The sequence below is a fragment of the Gallus gallus genome, chromosome 2, assembly GCF_016699485.2.
Source record: "Gallus gallus isolate bGalGal1 chromosome 2, bGalGal1.mat.broiler.GRCg7b, whole genome shotgun sequence".
Taxonomy (NCBI): Eukaryota; Metazoa; Chordata; class Aves; order Galliformes; family Phasianidae; genus Gallus; species Gallus gallus.
The window spans coordinates 2242177-2262334 of NC_052533.1; the positions used below are offsets into that span (position 1 = coordinate 2242177).

At 43.6% G+C, this 20158-nt stretch overlaps 1 protein-coding gene across 24 annotated transcripts in view; it reads right to left on the reverse strand.

Moving 5' to 3' along the window:
* The window catches only part of OBSCN (obscurin, cytoskeletal calmodulin and titin-interacting RhoGEF), a 170112-nt gene that overhangs the window by 122031 nt on the left and 27923 nt on the right, over window positions 1-20158 (reverse strand). For 22 of the 24 annotated variants that reach the window (XM_040695532.2, XM_040695544.2, XM_040695526.2 and 19 more), the window contains 13 exons: window positions 18966-19241; window positions 18006-18281; window positions 17182-17457; window positions 11863-12138; window positions 10273-10548; window positions 8411-8686; window positions 7354-7629; window positions 5867-6142; window positions 4319-4594; window positions 3294-3569; window positions 2054-2320; window positions 1310-1579; window positions 827-1090 (listed from right to left, as the gene is read on the reverse strand). In XM_040695532.2, coding sequence (XP_040551466.1) covers window positions 827-1090; window positions 1310-1579; window positions 2054-2320; window positions 3294-3569; window positions 4319-4594; window positions 5867-6142; window positions 7354-7629; window positions 8411-8686; window positions 10273-10548; window positions 11863-12138; window positions 17182-17457; window positions 18006-18281; window positions 18966-19241 — 3561 coding nt within the window. The remainder of the gene's footprint in view (window positions 1-826; window positions 1091-1309; window positions 1580-2053; window positions 2321-3293; window positions 3570-4318; window positions 4595-5866; window positions 6143-7353; window positions 7630-8410; window positions 8687-10272; window positions 10549-11862; window positions 12139-17181; window positions 17458-18005; window positions 18282-18965; window positions 19242-20158) is intronic. The other 2 variants (XM_040695529.2, XM_040695537.2) reach the window with 2 other exon arrangements.

Sequence of the window (20158 nt, forward strand, 5' to 3'; positions counted from 1 at the left end):
TTTATGTCCCAGACTGATATTTCACTAACCTTTTCTGAAACCCATGGTGGAGGCTTCAAAGTCCCTTATTCAGTCATCCAACCATTAAAAAGCTTTTTTTGTTGTATAACTTGTAGCTTTCTCATTGCAATTGAAGTCCATTATTTCTGCCTGGAGAACAGATTGTTTGCTTCCACTTTCTAAGAGCCTTTTATGTAGTTGAAGTCTGCTACCAAGTCTTTCAGTACCTATTATTTATGACCTAGCAGCAATTGGTGGCAGGGGCTTTGCAGACAAAATTAGGTAGACCTTAAGTGCTTAAATTCTGTCCTTGTCTATTCCATGGCAATCATGACAAAAGGATGCAGGAAACAGGACAGAAGTACAGGGCTACAGCTGAGACACCATTAGCTAACTTGAAAGGGAAGCATCCATAGAAAGATATGCTGTTGTGTTTTTATTTTGATTTTTTAACTCTGACTGAATACAGAGAGATGCTCTGAAAGATGTGCTTTGTAGAGAAGAGCAGATGGGTAAGCAGGGAAGAGGTTACTAACAGCCAAACAAATAAAAAAAAAAAAAAAAAAAGACTGCACCAGAGTGAGAAATTTCAGAAGACAGAGGAGAATCAGCTAAGACCTTATGGCCAGTGACACGTCTGAGAGCTGGTGGGAAGACTGCCCTCTCTTCCACCTTATTTCAAGCATGAGAATGGTGGCCAAGCACAGGGCTGTGTCCCCCCGTCCCCATGGCAAGTAAGGGTGGCAGTGGTCATTGTGATAATGGAGACGACCTGACTCCAAATCACATCCGGCATAGTTACAGACCTTGCAATCATTCAACTTACTTTCCACATTGATCTTGGCTTGGGTCTTGTCATCAGGACTCTCACAGCAGTAAAAGCCCCTGTCTGCAAAGGAGATGTCCTTTACTATCAAGATATGCTTTGTTCCCTCAGCTTTGATCTCTATTTTTTCACTGGGCTTCAATACAATGCTGTTCCTCATCCATTTGACTTCTGCAGGCTTGGTCAGCTCTACCTCCAGGGTCACCGTGTCTTTCTCTTCAACAGTTTTAGGCTCCAGTTTCTTCTTGAATGAGATTGAGGCCTCTGATAAACGAGAAGAAATAACAGTAAGAACGTAGAGAATCCACAAAACAGTTTTTCAGAAAGAATTTAAATGGTGGCTCCAGTCTTGATGCATTCAGGGGAACCCTATTTAAGGAAGCAAAATTCCATACCATTACCATAATCAGAGGAAAGGCCATATAAAACCCACAGACCACAGCACCAGTGACAGCCTGTCAATGGGGCATTACTGCCCCTTACCTCGGACTCTGAGATTGGCTGTGCTTTCTACTCCCTCAGCATTGGCGGAGATTTCAGCTGCATCTTCCAGTGTCAGATCAGTGATGGTGAGGCTGTGGTTGGTGTCCTTCTGTGAGATCACGTATTTCTTGCTGGCTTCAATCTTGACACCATTCCTGAACCAGGTGACCACAGCATCACTGGGAGAAACAGTGCACTTGAACACAGCCTCTTTTCCTTCTTCAGAAGCCACGTTGTTGAGACTCGTAACAAATTTCACCACTCTGGGAGCTGATGGAGAAGAAGAAACCACTTAGGAGCACATCCTTGAGATGTGGTATGAGCACCTTCAAAGAGCCAACAGAGTCGATGATTTTACTGGAAGCATCAAATTTTATAACTCGCAATAAGTGACCACCAGAATGCACCATCACATCTCCTGTCTGTAGGCTGTATCTATAGAAGATGCAGGAAAAAAAGAGGCAAAGGAGGAAAAAAAAAATCCTAGCTTACATTTGGGGTGCTTAATTCCAGCCTCAATATGCCATGAAGGTTGATTTGCCCACCTACGTGAGCTCAACAGCTGTGCTCTTCACAAACAGAGATTCCACAGCTGTTTAGAGAGGAAGTGAAGTTTTGTACTTGGTTGTTAACACAGGGAACAGCATAAACACATGAATAAACTCAGCTTTGTGGGGTTATGATGGCTGATGAGGGAAGCCAAGGATTCTTCCACACTGTCACCCTTCATTTCCAGAGACATACCTTTGGGGGTGATGGTAATGCTGCTCTTGTCATCTCTGGACTCGCAGAAGTACTCTCCCTCATCCTCAGCCCGGATCCCTGTTATTGTCAGGGTTCGTCTGACCCCCTCCTCGTGAATCTGGAAACGTTTGCTGGGTTTGATCTCAACTGCATTCCTGCGCCACACCACCTTCCCTTTGGCATGGCTCACTTCACAGGTCAAAGTGACACTGCCTCCAATCTCAGCGTTAACGGCTTCGAGCTTCTTGGTGAACTTCACTGGGATTTCTAAGATGGAGAGGAAGGAAAAGAACTGTGAGAATGTAGAAGTTAAGAAAAGTGTTCTACAAAACCTATTAGAGAAATTTAAAAGAGAAAAAAAGTACAAAAAAATAAAAAAATAAAAAAACAGACAGACTTGGGGATCAGAGTAGGCTGAAAGAAACCCAAAAAATGGAAAATTTGAGAGATTTTATCAACATGGAGTTATCATTATCATTCTGCAACATAAGAACAGTGCCTTAAAGAGGTTTAAAGTTTACCTTCCTATGTTTCTAATCTTCTACCTGATGAGATGCATGGTGGTTTTTTGTTGCTATTGTTGGTCGGTTGGGATTGTCACTTGTTGCTGTTATTTATTTATTTATTTTAACATCAGAGTCTAATTTGCCTGAATACAATTAAAAATCTGTACAGATGCTAGAACCCCAGCAGCCACATTTGTACTTCATGCAACTGGAGTCACAGCCAATGGGATGTGACACGTCCAACCTGCTGGATGGATCATGACCTGCTAGCAACCACTCCCATGCAGTCACAGCTGAAGGGAGCTGATGGGGTGCATCCCAGCTGCAGATTTCTCCAGTGTAGGTGTCTGAAGGGACATAAACCCCATTCTACATCCTCCTCATCAGCTTTGTCATGCTTAGAGTCAGGAAGATCGGAGGCTCTGCACACACCCTACCAACTGCTTTAGGAGGAGATAGAAATTGTGCGGTGACAGTGGGGAGCAAACAACAGGAAAAGAACCCGTCATAGTCCTTGATCTCCCAAGGTGGCCAGCAGAGGACAAGCTTGGATCTCTGGAGGCAAGAAGGACTTTTCTGGTCTGTATTGGGGATGACACAGCAGCTGCAACAGCAATTCAAGCATAAAGGTTGGAACAGCTTTTAGGAGAGATCAATCTTCTTCACTTCATCCTCCCATAAGAAAAGAGTAGCTGTTAGGAAGAGACACAATTTGTGGGCTGCTAGCTGCTCACCTTTCACTTCTACTTTGAATTCCTGCTTGTCATTCTTTGTCTGGCAAGCATACACAGCAGTGTCTGTGCTCTCTGCCAGGTTCACTGTCAGAGTCCTGGATGCCCCATCACTCTTGATCTCATACTTCTTGCTCGCCTTGATTTCTCTTCCATCTTTGTACCACTTCACTACAGCAGTTTCAGGTGTTACTGAAGTAGTCAGAGTGATGCTTTCATGTTCTTGAACAATGAGAGGCTCCTTCTGGACAAATTCCTTTTCAAATTTAGCCTCTGGTTCTAGAAAAGATATTGAAATAGGAAAACTAAGAACTTCAGGTCCTCAAACACAGCAGTATTCAGTTTCCATGACTCACAATTGCATACCAGCTCATCCGTAATCTGTTACAACAGAAAGAATACAGCTAATATAATCTTTTGCTGAGTGGGAAGAAAGAAAATGACCCATCAGGAAATCCAGAACTTCTGCTTAGAACAGAAACAAAGGAATGGAAATTAGAGTATGCATTTTATGTGCTACCCATGAAAACGTGTTTCTTAAAAGTAAAATTGCCTGTGTAAATTTTCTGCCATTTCGAGAATTCTAAAACTAATTGAGAAGTATTAATATGCTGAGTATGGCCTAAGTGTGGTCTATTTTCTATTCATTCTGCTGCCTTTCTCTTGGCCTCTTCTTCATCTTGAACAATGTTTTGCCACAGAACTGGGCAGTTCTGGGACACACAGCAGTAGAGGGGATTGTCTTAATTCACCTTCCTCCCTATCTCTCTCTCTGCTCTTTAGAACTTCCCATGCCTACTTTCAGCTCCTGGTCACCGAAACATCAGGTGATGAGGTGTGCAAAGATGAACAAAATCTATATGGCATTTCCCTAGTAAAAAATATTCCACGGCCAGATTTTCACCTCGCTACCACTACGTTAAAAAGGAGAATCTAATGTGTGGTGTGGTTCATTGATGTTGATAGATAGCCAGCCTTCCTCTAAGCCACATGGATTGCTGCTTAGCGCTCCCAAAGTGAATGCTCACCAGTTGCTTCCAACTTGAAGGTCAGCCTCTGGCCGGCAGCCTCACAGACGTATTCTCCAGCATCTTTCTTCTCCAGCTGCTCCACAACCAGACGCCGGGTTTTGCCCACAGTTTCCATTTTGAACTTTCTAGAGGAGGCAAGCAGTCTTCCATCCTTGTACCATTTTACTTCGGTTGTATCCTGTGCTACTTCACAGCTGAGGGCGGCACTTTCTGCCAGGACAGCACTCACCTCCCTCTGCACCTTCTCCTGGTTTATAAACACAGGTTTTGGCTCTGAGTGTAGAAAAGAAAGAAAGTGTTGACGGAGGGATTGAAATGAGACCATCTTGCAGGTTTGTATGTACAGGTTGGGAAATGTTTAGGTTACCATTTGTACCCAAAATGATTGCCCTCACTAGAGGATGTCAACTCTCTGTTGAAGCAAATTGTAATGTCAAATTTAGGGAAGAAGGAATCTAGGAACTGAAGGAAACAAAAGGGTCCTTGACACCAGTCCCATGGTTGCAAGTCACTATGTTTATACTATATTTAACCCAAATGTTCCCAAAGAAATTCTGTCCTGCAGGCAACCAAAAGACCCTGAGTTCCTTTTACTTCAGACCCACAGTGAAACATCAAAACACATAAAACACAAACATATGATAGCAAAACCACTGGCTTCGTGGTTCACTTTTCATGATGCAGAACAGTAGCCCTGGCTTCTTGAACAGACTCTTCATGGCCTCTTCCATTGCCACAACTGTGACTGTCAAAGGTACAGGTAGCCCAACGTAGTGGCTGACAAAGCACCCAAGTATGTCTGCAACTTCAAAGATCCCTTTGACATCATAAGCTTAAAATAGGTTGGGAACCTAGCAGACCTGGTCTGAAGGTCCCAATGCTGGGAACCTTTCCTGACCAAAGGCCATTTAGCACCCAGCAAAGTGTTAGGGCATCTTGAAGGCTGAGATCTCAAATATGTTATATCACAAACTGGAAAAGAAATATTTGCAGCCTATCGCAATGATGTCAAGATGGCAAATGACAAAACATGTTCCAGTCGGTTTTCAGAAATGAGACTGAAAGTTGTTACGTGAAAAGAATTTTTCAATGGCTCTCTCATGATTGAAATCTTATAACAAAAAAGTGCATGAGAAAAAATATTCAGGGGTGGTGAGTTCCTGCTGCTCCTCCCATGACAGGCTGCACACAGAACGTTCACTCCAGCCTCACCACATATACTTGTCTTGGTTAAATATTTCAGTGAACAAGAATTACCCTTTGGGATCTCAGGCACAGGAGGGATTTGATTAATATCTTGAATATTGCTTCCACTGTGTGTGTGTCAGCAATTATTATTCTACAGACAGACTGAACAGGCCTTTGTGCCATACTAAAACCAAATACTTCACTTGCTACAAATCCAGGCAATCAAGTACAGGAAAAAAAGACGCAGCACAGACTATTGCTACTGGATCGCTGCATAACAGCAGCTACAGTGTTCACTTTACTATCCTCTGCTGTAATTCAGACAATGATGTAATTCAGACAACAGACTTGTCTTACCTGTGACATCAATCTTGAAGGTCAGTTTCTGGCCAGCAGCCTCGCAGGTGTACTCCCCTGCATCTTTCTTCTCCACCTGGCTCACCACCAGCCGACGCAGTTTGCCCTCTGACTCCACCCTGAACTTCTTGCTCGAGGTGATCAGTTTCCCCTCCTTGTACCACTTCACCTCCGTCTTCTCCTGGCCCACCTCGCAGCTCAGCGTGGCATTTTCTGTTGGTGCAGCCTTCACCTCCTTCTGCACCTTCTCCTTGTTGATAAATACAACTTCTGGCTCTGAAAAGAGAAAAAGATTCATGTCCAAGATAGGAATTTGCCCACTGCCCTTCTAGCTTACAGAAACAATGGAAAACCACCTCTTTGACCTGGCAGAACACACCTAAATCTGCTGGAAGAACATGGGAACTGTGCCACGGAGGGTGATCTGATTGATTTTCATTTGCTTGTCTGTTTGCTGTAGTTTTGCTTCCTAAAGAAGCTTTTAGTAATCTTTTTTTGTGACAAAGCAACTATCTGTGCAGCAAGCTAGGAGATCACCTGGGTGGTTTTTAAAGCCTCGTTACTGCAGTCAAAGGAAGAAATATTTTGAAGCTGAGTGCAAATTGACAAATTGCTCGCATCGGGAAATGTACCATGCTGCACGAGAGACCCATATCATTCATTTCCTTTGTTCCCAATAGCTGCCTCTGCTATCAGCAATGGGTCATTCTGTTCACTGCAAAGAGGGACAGACCAGGACTTCATGTTCAGGACTTTGTCACTACTTCCCATTCCACCCTGAGAAAAGCCTAGCTTATCTCACATTATTGCATCCAAATGGTGAAATACCCTCATCCTCCAGGAGGCACATTAGTCAGGTCACTTGCAAGAGAATTAGGAGGCAGAGAGTAGGTCAGAAAACGAAATTGTTTTTCCTACTCTAGAGCCATAATAGGGCAGTGAATCTTGGATGACTCTCCACACCACTTTTTTCCCCTTGCTGCCAACTACTTGATGCCTTAGAAACATTAATCTACAGGAAATCATCCAGTTACATCTTCCCCACAGGATGAGACGAGCCCTTCCAAGATGAACAAAAAGTGATCAGACATTGGGCTGATGCCCAAATGCTCACCACGCTGCCCCTCTTCTAAAACATTTTGAGAATCAGCTGCACTGCAGAGTTGTCCAGTTGTACCGATGTGTGGGGATGGAGAGGTACAATTAGACCCTTCCTGTGCATGGATCTGTTCCCACAGCAAAGGGAAACTGTGGAAGACTTTAAAGGATGGAGCTGCCTGTCCTAAGGACTTTCTAAAGCTTTATAGAGGAGATATCAAGGGAAATATATCAGGACTCTTTTCTCCACTTTCCCATTAAACCTAAGTCATACCAGCCATGGTTTCCAAAAATACGACACCCAATAGGAAATATTCTTATAAAAGAATAATCATTTTTCTAAATATTCTAGAAATAAGAAGGAAAGGCTGAAAAGTGTTCTCTCCCACCTGTGACAGTAATCTTGAAGGTCAGTTTCTGGCCAGCAGCCTCGCAGGTGTACTCCCCTGCATCTCTCTTCTCCACCTGGCTCACCACCAGCCGACGCAGTTTGCCCTCTGACTCCACCCTGAACTTCTTGCTCGAGGTGATCAGTTTCCCCTCCTTGTACCACTTCACCTCAGTCTTCTCCTGGCCCACCTCGCAGCTCAGCGTGGCATTTTCTGTTGGTGCAGCCTTCACCTCCTTCTGCACCTTCTCCTTGTTGATAAATACAACTTCTGGCTCTGAAAAGAGGGAGATACATTAGTTGGGCCACTTGAAAGAAGAGCAGGATTTGGGGAAGGAGTCAGAAAACTGAACCAGTTCTCCCAGTCTGATGCCCCAGTAGAATGATGTGGAGAGAAGTTGTGGAATTTGTGGATGTCCCATTCCTGGAAACATTCAAGTCCAGGCTGGATGGGCCTTAGAGCAACCTGGTCTGGCGGAACGTGTCCCTGTCCACGACAGGGATTGGAACTGGTTGATCTTTAAGGTCCCTTCCAACAAAAGCCATTCTGTGATGCTTCTTGTATGACCCTTCATGACTCTTCCTTCCCCTAGCTGCAATTTACTTCATGTCTTAAAACATTAACTTATACAAAACATTCCCGTAGTATTTGCCTCACAAGCTCAAATGAGCCCTTCCAAGACAAAATAAATGTGCAAACATAGGGCACACACCCTAGTGCTTGACACAAAGCCCCTGTTCTGAAATTTCCTGAGAATCAGCTGCATTGCAGAGTTGTTCCAGTGGTACCACCACACGAGAATGGAGAAGTGTAATCAGAACTTTCCTGTCTATGGCCTCATTCCCACTGCAAAGGGAAATTCCTGAAGATTTTAAAGGATGGAGCTGCCTCACAATTGTGTTTGGAAAAATTTGTTCAATTTCCTCATCAGGAATAAGCCACCCCAAAGATCAGCTCCAAAAATTTTTAGCATAACAGGAAAAACTTACAAACTAATTATCATTTTCTAAAATATTCTAGAAATAGGAAGGAAAGGATGAAGAGTGTTCTCTCCCACCTGTGACAGTAATCTTGAAGGTCAGTTTCTGGCCAGCAGCCTCGCAGGTGTACTCCCCTGCATCTCTCTGCTCCACCTGGCTCACCACCAGCCGACGCAGTTTGCCCTCTGACTCCACCCTGAACTTCTTGCTCGAGGTGATCAGTTTCCCCTCCTTGTACCACTTCACCTCGCTCTTCTCCTGGCCCACCTCGCAGCTCAGCGTGGCATTTTCTGTTGGTGCAGCCTTCACCTCCTTCTGCACCTTCTCCTTGTTGATAAAAGCATCCTCTGCTTCTGGAATTGAAGGTAAACAGGCAGATTTAAGACATTAATCTTTTCTATACAGCCTTCCCCAAATTCCCATATTAGCCTTTGTATTGTATTGTTGACAACAGCTTTCCCACTCACATTTCCTGTCAGTGCTATCCAACTGAATGCCAACATCTGAACTACATCAATTGCCAGCAAAGAACTTCCTCCCTGTCTGCCCAAAACAGCTTAGATAGCCCTAAAACTGTTCTCATTTCTACTAGGATTGTATTCCAAAATCTTCAGAAAAATATCCATTTCCCCAGTGTCCAGCAGCACACCAGCATAGATAGTCATTGAAAAGTTTGTTTCGTATAAGGGGACAGGCATTAAATTGTCCAAACAAGCTGACAGCTGTAAGTTGCTTTGCCAGCAAAAGCCAAACTAGGCTTGAGAAGCAATCTTTGTGATTACTGTGTGTTTATTATCTTTATTTCTTCAGTGCTTCAGGGATGTGTCAATCCAGGGCTGTGTTGCTGTAATGTATTTAAACTAGTTAGCCCCATGGTACTGTACTTGTTCAGCACTGCACCAGCTCAGAACCAAAAGCAACCTAATATACGAACACCTCAGTTTGCTTTAAGTTTATCAGGACACAGGTGAGGGTCAAGGTTAAGTTCTGTTCGTGATTAAGTCATAGTGAGGAAACGTGTTTCTCACCTACTTATTTCTGAAAATAGTTCTAATATCTCATTAGTTTTCAGAGGCCATAATAAAATGGTTTCCTCTATGGAATCATAGAATGGTTTGGGTTAGAAGGAAGCTTTAAAGATCATCCAGTCCAACTTCTTGTTGTGGTCAGGGACATCATTCACTAGATGAGGCTGCCCAGGGTCCCCATCCAGCCCGGCCTTGGATGCTCCCAATGATGAGTCACCCACAACCTTCTCTGGACAATCTGTTCCAGTATATCACCACCCTCATCATAAAGAACTTTTCTATGCCCAAACTGAATCTACCCTCTTCACTTCTGAAACCATTGTCCCTTGTCCTGTTGTTATAGACCCCGGTAAAAAGTCTTCTTCCATTTTTCTTATGAGACTCTCCTAATATATTGAATGTCTGCCTTCCTCCATTTCTGGAAAGAAAAATACCAGCTTTAAGCCTTTTTATTTTTTTTTTAAACATTTCTTTCATACCTGCTGTAGAGAAGCAAACAAAAGAAGATACATGAAAACCGTTTTAGTTGCAGGTTTCTTTAATTTAATAGAAACCACTTATGCCTTCTTCCAGCACTGTGACCAAATGCTGTCTCTAAGACTATTTATGAAGAAGCACTTGCAGGGGACTGCTTGTGCTCTGAAGATATTTTTAATATCCTTAATTTCCCCTGTAATTACTGAATTCTCATTTTGCTATCAGTGCATCTCCCTGAGATCCCCAGGGAAATTGCCCAGTTATCTCCAGCCTGTCCTAAGTTTAGGCTACCAAAGTCCTCTGTGTTCGTAGCTTAGAATCTAAGTACCGTCTACATCATTGACTGCTGGGGTTGAATGTGTCAAGCCACTTAATTTCCCCCCCCCCTCCTTTTTTGGGGGGGGGTTCAATACAGATGAAATAATTTCACTCACCTGTGACAGTAATCTTGAAGGTCAGTTTCTGGCCAGCAGCCTCGCAGGTGTACTCCCCTGCATCTTTCTGCTCCACCTGGCTCACCACCAGCCGACGCAGTTTGCCCTCTGACTCCACCCTGAACTTCTTGCTCGAGGTGATCAGTTTCCCCTCCTTGTACCACTTCACCTCGGTCTTCTCCTGGCCCACCTCGCAGCTCAGCGTGGCATTTTCTGTTGGTGCAGCCTTCACCTCCTTCTGCACCTTCTCCTTGTTGATAAAAGCATCCTCTGCTTCTGCAGATTGGGAGAACATTTACAAGGCACAGGTATAGTCACACTGCGTGATGTGTTCAAAATCAAATGCAAAATGCTGCTTGTAACAACTTCATGCGTGTTTGTCAGTTTAGAATGGTCTCGTTTGTACTGAAGATGATGCAGATTAAACATGTTCTGTCTATTAATTAGCAATGACCCAACACTTCCTTCACTGACTGCTATAACCACATATTCTTCATATTTTTAAATATCCTTTGCATCCATACCTTTAAATATTCTTCACACCTTTAATATTTTGAAATAATAAAGGTTTCTGAGCAAATATTTTCCTTATTTAAGCCCAGAGCTGTTTCTAAAAGAGCTCCTTGCAACCTCCCCCAGTAAGTGGATGGGAACTGAGCTATGCTAATGCAGCAGAGAAGGATGCATTATGTGGATCTCTTGAGATCCTTTTTAACCCCATTTCTGTGTGGGTCTTGGAGCTGTGCATAAATAGTTCCTAAAAAATCTGTTTTTAGAGGAGGGTAATGTTTTTATGATTACATTAATTAAAAATTGGAAGCAAAAGCAAACACCAAATATAAGCACGTTGTGCCTCGCGATATACAGGCGTCAGGAATGACTCTCTAGAAAAACAGTGGTAATTTAAATATTTCTTATTCAAAATTGAAACGCTATTTGCATGGAACAGTGTACTCACGCAGTATTTATATGACCTCTGATTAGGTGTTCGCTTCTGTCCTTGTCAGCAAGATTACTTCTTTTACTGCATACCTACAAACCAATCTCAATTCTTTACCATATCCTCAAGAGTGTAAATTGGGTTTAGTTACTGAAACTCAGAGGCCACTGCTGATTCTCAGTACTAAGGAATATGACATCATGACACAAGTTAATTTCATTCAACTTCAGCCACCTGAGAGTTAGGGTTGATCTTGTCTCCCAGAGTAAGACATTCAAGCTTCGGTTTCCCAATGAGAATGAGGGATTTGAAGCTCTGCTGTCCTCAGCAGTGACCTTCAGTGGAAGGCAGTGGGTGATTCACCTCACCCTACAGCAGACATCGATGGTGGCAGCTCACTCCTCAGACTGTATTGACTATAACTGACCATATTCTAGTTGTCCACATACAGGTGTCTTGGGCAATTTGACATGCCCTGTGCATCCAAGATATCTTCATATGGTTGGGAAACATACAAGGCACTCTCAGGAGAGCCTTCCCTTTCTAACACAGCAGATGGATGCCAGCAGGGGTCTGTAGAGAATTTCAGGTATAAATGGAAACCAAGTGGGACTCATGGGCCGTTCTGTGATGAGAAACATCTCTCTCACCTGTGACAGTAATCTTGAAGGTCAGTTTCTGGCCAGCAGCCTCACAGGTGTACTCCCCTGCATCTTTCTTCTCCACCTGGCTCACCACCAGCCGACGCAGTTTGCCCTCTGACTCCACCCTGAACTTCTTGCTCGAGGTGATCAGTTTCCCCTCCTTGTACCACTTCACCTCGCTCTTCTCCTGGCCCACCTCGCAGCTCAGCGTGGCATTTTCTGTTGGTGCAGCCTTCACCTCCTTCTGCACCTTCTCCTTGTTGATAAAAGCATCCTCTGCTTCTGCAGATTGGAAAACATTAGGGAAAATATAGATTAGACATAAACAGCTTGTGACTGGAAGGCATTACAAGTAATTTGCTTCTATGTTGTACAGGGCCATTTGCTGGAGCAACATTGCTTTACAGTGTTTATCACACATTATAATGCATCCTCCACACAGTCCATATGGTCATCCCATCTCCCTGGTTATTCTTTACCCTCAGCTGGGACTCCTTATTTTCAGATTTCTTCTAATGAAGACTAAGACAAATCTTCACCTTCATGTCTTCTTGATATTGCTACACTCTACGCTGGAGATTAGCCAAATACAGCTCAGTTATGAATTGCAGACCTCAAAATTGGGAAACCATAAGAATTTATGAGCATCTGAGTATTTCAGATTGACTGGCTGTTGTACAGGAAACCATCTTTTGACCCAATCCTATGGAAATGATAAAGATGTAGTCCTTAATATGGAGAATTCTTGGCCTACATTAAATATTGTAGCTCAATTTTTTGCATAAAGCATAGTTTTCTACCCTCAGCAACCTCTGATTCTTCAGAACACTGGCTGAGGTAATCTCCTCTTAATACCTAACACCTATTCTAACCTAATATAGAATACAGTGTTTAAAGCCCACAGCACCCTTTGTGTCAGCAAATGGAGTTAGCCTCAGAAAGATATCAAGTGTAATTAGTTGGGTATACGCACTTAAAAGGTTCAGTTATCACCTTGCTAAGTGGGACCAATTGATATGTTGAATCTTTTATTGGTTACTTTAATGACTGTTTTATCTGGTTCTCCTTTTACCAAAGACTGGCTGCTGATAGCTTTCATGCTAGTGTGTATTTGAGGTGTGGAAGAACAGATAAACCCTAAACAAATGGGGCTTTCAGTTTTATCCCATGGTTTGCCCTACAAAAAGCTGTAGAAGTGCAGAATATTTCTGATGCACTTACATGATGGACTTCTTAAGTGCTAGCCAGCTTCTAACTACAGCTCAATTTAGAATAACCTTCCTCTGCCTATTTGGGTCCCAGCAAAGATCCCAGGGCCCTGATGTTGCTATCCAAGCACAGGCTCTAAGGATGAATGCAGGACTAGCAGGCATGAGGGGGATTGACATTGTCCTTTATTTGCAGTGGAGACATGGAAGACCACTTATCCAGATCATTCATGCAGACATATTCAGGCATGCCCAGCTCAGGTGACCAGGAAGGCCCCTGCTCCCCAGCAGTCATGGCAAACTCTTCCATGACCTGTCCCTATCACCTTCCTCCTCACTGTCACCCTGTGAACCCTCCTGCTGCCATCCTTTTCCCTTCCTTCGTGACTTTCTCCTCTGCATGTTGCCTGATCTCTGAGTGGCAGCAGCTGCCTGGGAGGGTAAGTTCAGGTCAAGCTCCTGTGCTGCTGACCGTCGCAGTACATGCAATCCCAGGATTCACACCATGGCTCTGCCACCAGCATTGCAGTTCACTGAAGGCGAGGGAGCAGGGCAGCAAGCCAATGCAAGAATGCAGTTTATATGCTCCACATTTGAGCTCCCTGGTTGTATTGACTGTAGAAGTACCATTGTCTCCACTCGTCTTCAACAGCCCCAGTTTTGACTGATGATTTTCAGGGGAGGTTCATTTTGGATGTTAAGAAAAATTTCTTCTTAAAAAGAGTGGTGATGCAGTGACACAGCTGCTTGGGGAGGTGGTGGGGTCACCATCCCTGGAAGCACTACAGAACCATGGAGATGTGGCACTGAGGGACATGGTCAGTGGGCATGGTGGGATGGGTTGAGGCTGGATGTGGGGATCTCAGTGGTCTTTTCCAACCTGAATGATTCCGTGAAGATCAGAAGGCTTGCTTATTAGCAAGACAACATACATGGCCTATACCAAACAGGAGATGCAGAACTTCTCACAAATGCATTCCAGCCAACTTGTAGATCAAGCAATGCTCTGGTAAGAGCTCAAGGACACACCATAGTCTGCATTAAAAACTGGGTGAAAAAAATATAAATGTTTCAGCTTCTATCCAAAACTTGGATAATAAATATGGAGGATGCCTTAACTAAACAAGTCCCAAAACAGCTTGTGTAAGGAAGTGCTATGTTTAAAATTTCTTGCTAAAGATTAGCAACTGTCCTGGTTTGGACTGAGAGAAAGCTGAAGGGATATACCAAACCATATGGCATCATGCTTGGCAATAAAAGCTGGGGGGAAGAAGGAGGAAGGGAGAGATGTTGAGAGCAATTTTATTTGCCCAAGAAACCATTATGCATTATGAGACCTGTTTTTCCCAAAGTGGCTGCACATCTGCTCACCGATGGGAACTGGCAGATCAATTCCTTGGTTTGCTTTGCTTGCATGCACAGCTTTTGCTTTACCTAGTCAATTGTCTTTACCTCAACTCACAAGTTCTCACGCTTCTATCCTCTTAGTTCTCTCCCCTGTCCCGTATGAGGACAGTGAGCAAGTGACTGTGTGGTGCTGAGCTGCTGCTGGGTTCAGCCACAGTAGAACAGGAGTTACTCATCCTCTGCATTCTTGCCCTTCAACACTAAATACTTTTATAGCAACAGGAAAAGGCAACCATATATTTTAATGAGCTTACAAAGTGATATACACCAGCCAGAAATCTGCCTCAGAAACACACCTTAAAGCTAAGCAAGTAGTCAGTGTAGATGACATCTCCAATTTCTGCCGTCGTTTGCAAGTGAAGTTCCATTAAGATCAAGATGATGGAGCTTTGGCCCACTTCAAATAAGGATTTCAGTGTACACCACAAATACTGAAATAGTGAGATGGCAGAATCAGCCCTTTTTACTGTATTTTTCTATAGGTTTCCACGGTGTGCAGCACTTGTTTCTTTTTATGATAAGCAAGAAGGCCCTGTCTACATCCCATAATGCTCAACACTGAGCACCTAACCTTCAAGATGTCCTTAAAATGGGATGGTTCTGTGCTACCAGTGGAACCCTGGGGTAGTACAGGAACCCTGAAAAGCTTTCTGAGTGCAATGGTAAGAGGATAAATTAAGACTCAGAAAGCCATTGCACTTTGGGATAAGCTAGTAAGATGAGGATTTCTGCAGCGAAAGAGCCTACCACTCAAAGAGTACTCATAATCCCTCCTGACTTTCACACCAGATCATTTTGCAGTGAGTGCTGGACTTGCACGTCATGTTACAGTGGTACACATGAGAAATACAGCAACGGTAGCTAGGCAAGCACTCCCCACTTATGGCAGAGGAGGAGGTATTACATTACCCTGTGCAGCCATGAGGTCATCCAGTCTGAAAGAGAACAGAAAACCTTTGGTTTCTGAGGCAAACAGCTAAGAATAGCCCTCGGCTAGCAAAACTCAAGTGTAAAAGCATTACATTTCTGTGTTTTCTCTCTACACCTCAGCTTCGGTCGCTGAGGAATAACCTGCTTGATTCCAGCTGTTGCTATGGTCTTTCCATCATTGTTCATGTTTCATTTTCCCTGACAGATACCTCTCAAACCTACCCTCCCTGTAATCCACCCTTTGCTGAAACTGTCAATTTCCTGAGCCAAAACCATGAGCTACACAACTCATGAAAAAGATCCAAAGGACCCCAAATCATACCCACACGGTGGGGAAACAGTAAGAGCTGATAGTTTAGAGTCTACATCGTAGGCAGCAGCAAAACTGTTTACTACAGGAGCAAAGGCATACTGCACACCAGAGACTGAAAAAGCAGAATGCCCCAAGACAGAGAGAGCAGCAAAGACTGCAACCTTTACAAGGGAACAGAACGCAAACTATGCCCCGCAAGGACTCCAGGCCTCCAGCTGTGTGTGAGCAGAAAGTCAGTAGACTCCTAGTACAGTTGCTCTTCCACATAGCTGATAAAATGCCAAACCTTGGCCAGGATTAAGCTCCAATGTGTTCAGTGCCATAAGAAAGAAGAGGAGAAAATAAATTCCCTGTCCTGATCAGCTCAGAATATGAGACAAGAACTGTAAAGTTAACAGAGAACAAGTTGACTTCTGAGCAAAGCCAGTAGAGTGTAACTACAAATAAAACAAAAGACAAACCCTTGTCATCAGCCAGTTCACAAATGGTCACTCAGAATGCATCTGATATGCTCATGGCTATCCGGAGCCTAAGTTAAAATTTACTGGATGTTGTGCAAAATATACTGACACCAGAGCAATCTCTACTGCAGTTGGAGTGAGAGATCTGCCTCTGTGCTAAACTCTCAGACTAATGAGAAAATGTATAAATAGAAAAAGTAAATGGATTCATGACTGGTCATTACATCTATGGAACATGGAACGGTCGTCAACTTTGGATTCAACAAGTCATAGACAAGCGCAATGCCTCTGACCAAAAGTTCTTAGGACGTGCTACCACCAACAACCAAACCTTCTCAGTGCAGCCACAGTAGAGATCTGTAAGTAGTACTGTTGAAATATCAATTGGTAGAGCAGTGTTGCACATTGCTGTACAGATCAGTTGGACATCCATAGACAGCTGATGATAAAGGTAGTTGTAGGGGAAGGGCTGGATGAAACGTTGTTAAAAACAAATCATAATTTTAGCTGCATATTTGTAAGCATTTCTTTTCATCCTCCTCAAAACAGTTTCATGGCAGATTCAAGAGGACGTGTTCACATACACGTTTCCACAGCCAGACTGTGGAATAATTGAAGAAATGTTCTGTTTTGGGAGATGTGACACTGTGCAGAGAAAAGATGAAATGATGAGGAGAAAATACAATGACTTCCATGCATGAGTAGCAAAAAGGAGAGGAGGAATACCACCCTGGAAGAGGTTTTTTAGTGCAGTGCCTGCTAGCAAAAACTCTGGATTCAATATCAGAGCATAAGGAGAATCACAGGCAGTTGAGTGGCTGATATCAGGATACCTGCATGTAACAACTGTACTTGCTGTGCCCTAGAAAACCTTACTGAAATGTTGGCTTAAACATCAAAAGGCATCTCGACAGTATTTTTTCTTTCTGGACTAACAAAAGAGGAGGAAAGAAAAAACAGACACAAAGAAAAGGAAATGAAATGTCAACCAAAACATGTTTCCTACCAGTAACAGTAATCTTGAAGGTCAGTTTCTGGCCAGCAGCCTCGCAGGTGTACTCCCCTGCATCTTTCTTCTCCACCTGGCTCACCACCAGCCGACGCAGTTTGCCCTCTGACTCCACCCTGAACTTCTTGCTCGAGGTGATCAGTTTCCCCTCCTTGTACCACTTCACCTCAGTCTTCTCCTGGCCCACCTCGCAGCTCAGCGTGGCATTTTCTGTTGGTGCAGCCTTCACCTCCTTCTGCACCTTCTCCTTGTTGATAAAAGCATCCTCTGCTTCTGCAGATTGGGTAGAAGCAATTTACACAGTGCACAAATATGTTCACACATTGTATAGTTTTCATCTTGAATACAAACTCCTGCTTACAAGAACTTTTAATGTAGCTCTGTCATTTTAGAATGGCCCCATTCATAGTGAGGAGACTGCTCAGATGGGACATGGCCCTGTGTACAACCTGTGGACAGTATATCAGCTGTTTCTGAGCAAAATATTCCAGTGCCTGAGGAGCTCAGGTTCTTCCCATATCTATGGATGCTCATGATATCTGTCATTTTGTTCCATGATGTCATGCACAAGTAGGTATCTAACCTCATCTGCTGCTGGTACTCAGACATAAGCTTTGTCCACTCTAGATGTTTGCTTGAGAATGATTCCAGACCTGTTTTACTACAGATATGGGAGCTAGCCCTACTCAAAAAAAAACCCAAAAAGCTCAGCACAGACTATTGCTACTGGATCACTGCATAACAGCAACTACAGTTTTCATTTTACTATCCTCTGCTGTAATTCAGACAATGATGTAATTCAGACAACAGACTTGTCTTACCTGTGACAGTAATCTTGAAGGTCAGTTTCTGGCCAGCAGCCTCGCAGGTGTACTCCCCTGCATCTCTCTTCTCCACCTGGCTCACCACCAGCCGACGCAGTTTGCCCTCTGACTCCACCCTGAACTTCTTGCTCGAGGTGATCAGTTTCCCCTCCTTGTACCACTTCACCTCGCTCTTCTCCTGGCCCACCTCGCAGCTCAGCATGGCATTTTGAGTCAGTACAGCCTTCACCTCCTTCTGTACCTTCTCCTTGTTTGTAAACACGTCTTCTTTCTCTGCAGGGAGATCACAACAATCACACAGAGATTTTTGCTGTAGTCTGCTGCAGAGATTACTCCAGTTCCCCCCATTTCACTATACTTGCCCTTCACAGGGAGTATCATGATGCCTCGTTAAGACAGGAAAGCACTTTCCTCTCTATTTTGCCTTGGGAAATGATAGGCATGTGGGACAAGGCTAAACATTTCACAGTCTGAGCACAGATTTGTATATGAGATTTAGAGCACCTGCATGCACTGCCTGATCCCTCCTCCCTCATCTCTTGTTCTCTTCTGATGTCTCTCTACAGTTCCACTAAATCAGAAGGGAACAGCCCTCAGATCCAGGTATTATTTGCATTTTCCACCTATTTGCTTCATTCAAACTTTGTACCAGATCTCTTCAAACATCTCCCCTTTTCTCTCTCCTTGCACGCCTGGTGTGCTCTTGTACTGCAACCCTGCACACACCAGCTGACTGTGAGAGGTGCAGAAGTTACCCTCCTTGCCTATTGTTTGTTGCAGCTATTCATTCCTGGATGTAAAAGCACATGTATAAAAGTGTTGCTACGACACTTGACAGCAAAGCGAGTCCTACAGCCAAAACATCCTGCACCGGAGAGGCTGTAAGTTGATCCTCCAAACTCAAGACACACCGAATGAAGCATTCCTTTATCTCTGGGATTCCAAGCATTTTCTCACCTCTGACTTTGACTTGGAATGTTGCTTTATCATCCTTTGTTTCACAGCTGTAGCTCCCTTGGTCTTTCAGGGTCACGTTTTTGACAACGAGCTTGCGGTGTGTCCCCTGGGAGATGATGGTTGTCCTCTGGTCCTGCTTTACCTCTGTTTGATCCTTCTTCCATACGACAGCTCCACTTGCAGCTGACACCTCACAAACCAGCTCCAGGTCTTCAGAAGGACTGACTGTTATTTCTGGAGTTGTTTTGGGCTTGTTGACAAAATTAATGGCTTCATCTGAAGAGAAAAAAGAGGAAGTGGTTTACATCCTGATTCAGGCTTATTCAGCACAGCATTAAGATACAGTTAGAACTGATTGTAATTTCTCTGCTCGTCACACTTGGGTGATCAAGTTTCATCTCTAGGGGTACTCACATATAAATGTGTGCATGATGCTGTCATGATTTCACTATGACAGCGTTAAAGGATATGGCAATAAGCTGCTCTTACACATCACAAAACTCCTCTAGCTGAGATACTGCAGTTACCTGTACTGGGATACTCCCTGCTCAAGTTTTAGGTCATCCAGAGAGCTAGTACAGAACGGCCTCCAGTTTGGCAGCTGGCTGTTGATTAATGCTTTATACACAGATAAACATGAATAAAGTAATCTTTCATATACATACACACTTATACACACTGTCGAACTTATTGACACTGATGGGTGCACTCCAACTGGGCTATTCTATGACTCTTTATTAAACACAGCAAGCCTCCAAATGTGACTGTTTCTGTAGGTCAAATCACTGCAGAATTACTGTGATTTCATACAAATAACAGTCAGTGTGTTTTGCCAGACACACGGAACTGGGAAGTCTTTGCAATTTCATTTTCATTCTTCTGAAGTAGTACTTAGCCTCAGTGCTAGTGGGCATCCTATTACAACGCACCCATGTATCCCAGTATGTCATGAGATTGCTAGTTTTGCACCAAGGCATTAATGTTAGACCTAAGTAAAGAGTAAGTTCTATGCAGATGCTTGTTTTTTTTAATCAATTCTTTATTCTGCACACGTTTTTCTGAAGCTAAAATGAAGGCAGCTAAGTAACGTGTTTGCAATACATGAACAAACCTATTCAACACCCAGTCTCTAAGCTAACAAGCAGCATTTGATAAGCACATCAGTATTTCATGCCCTTCATTCCATCCAGATA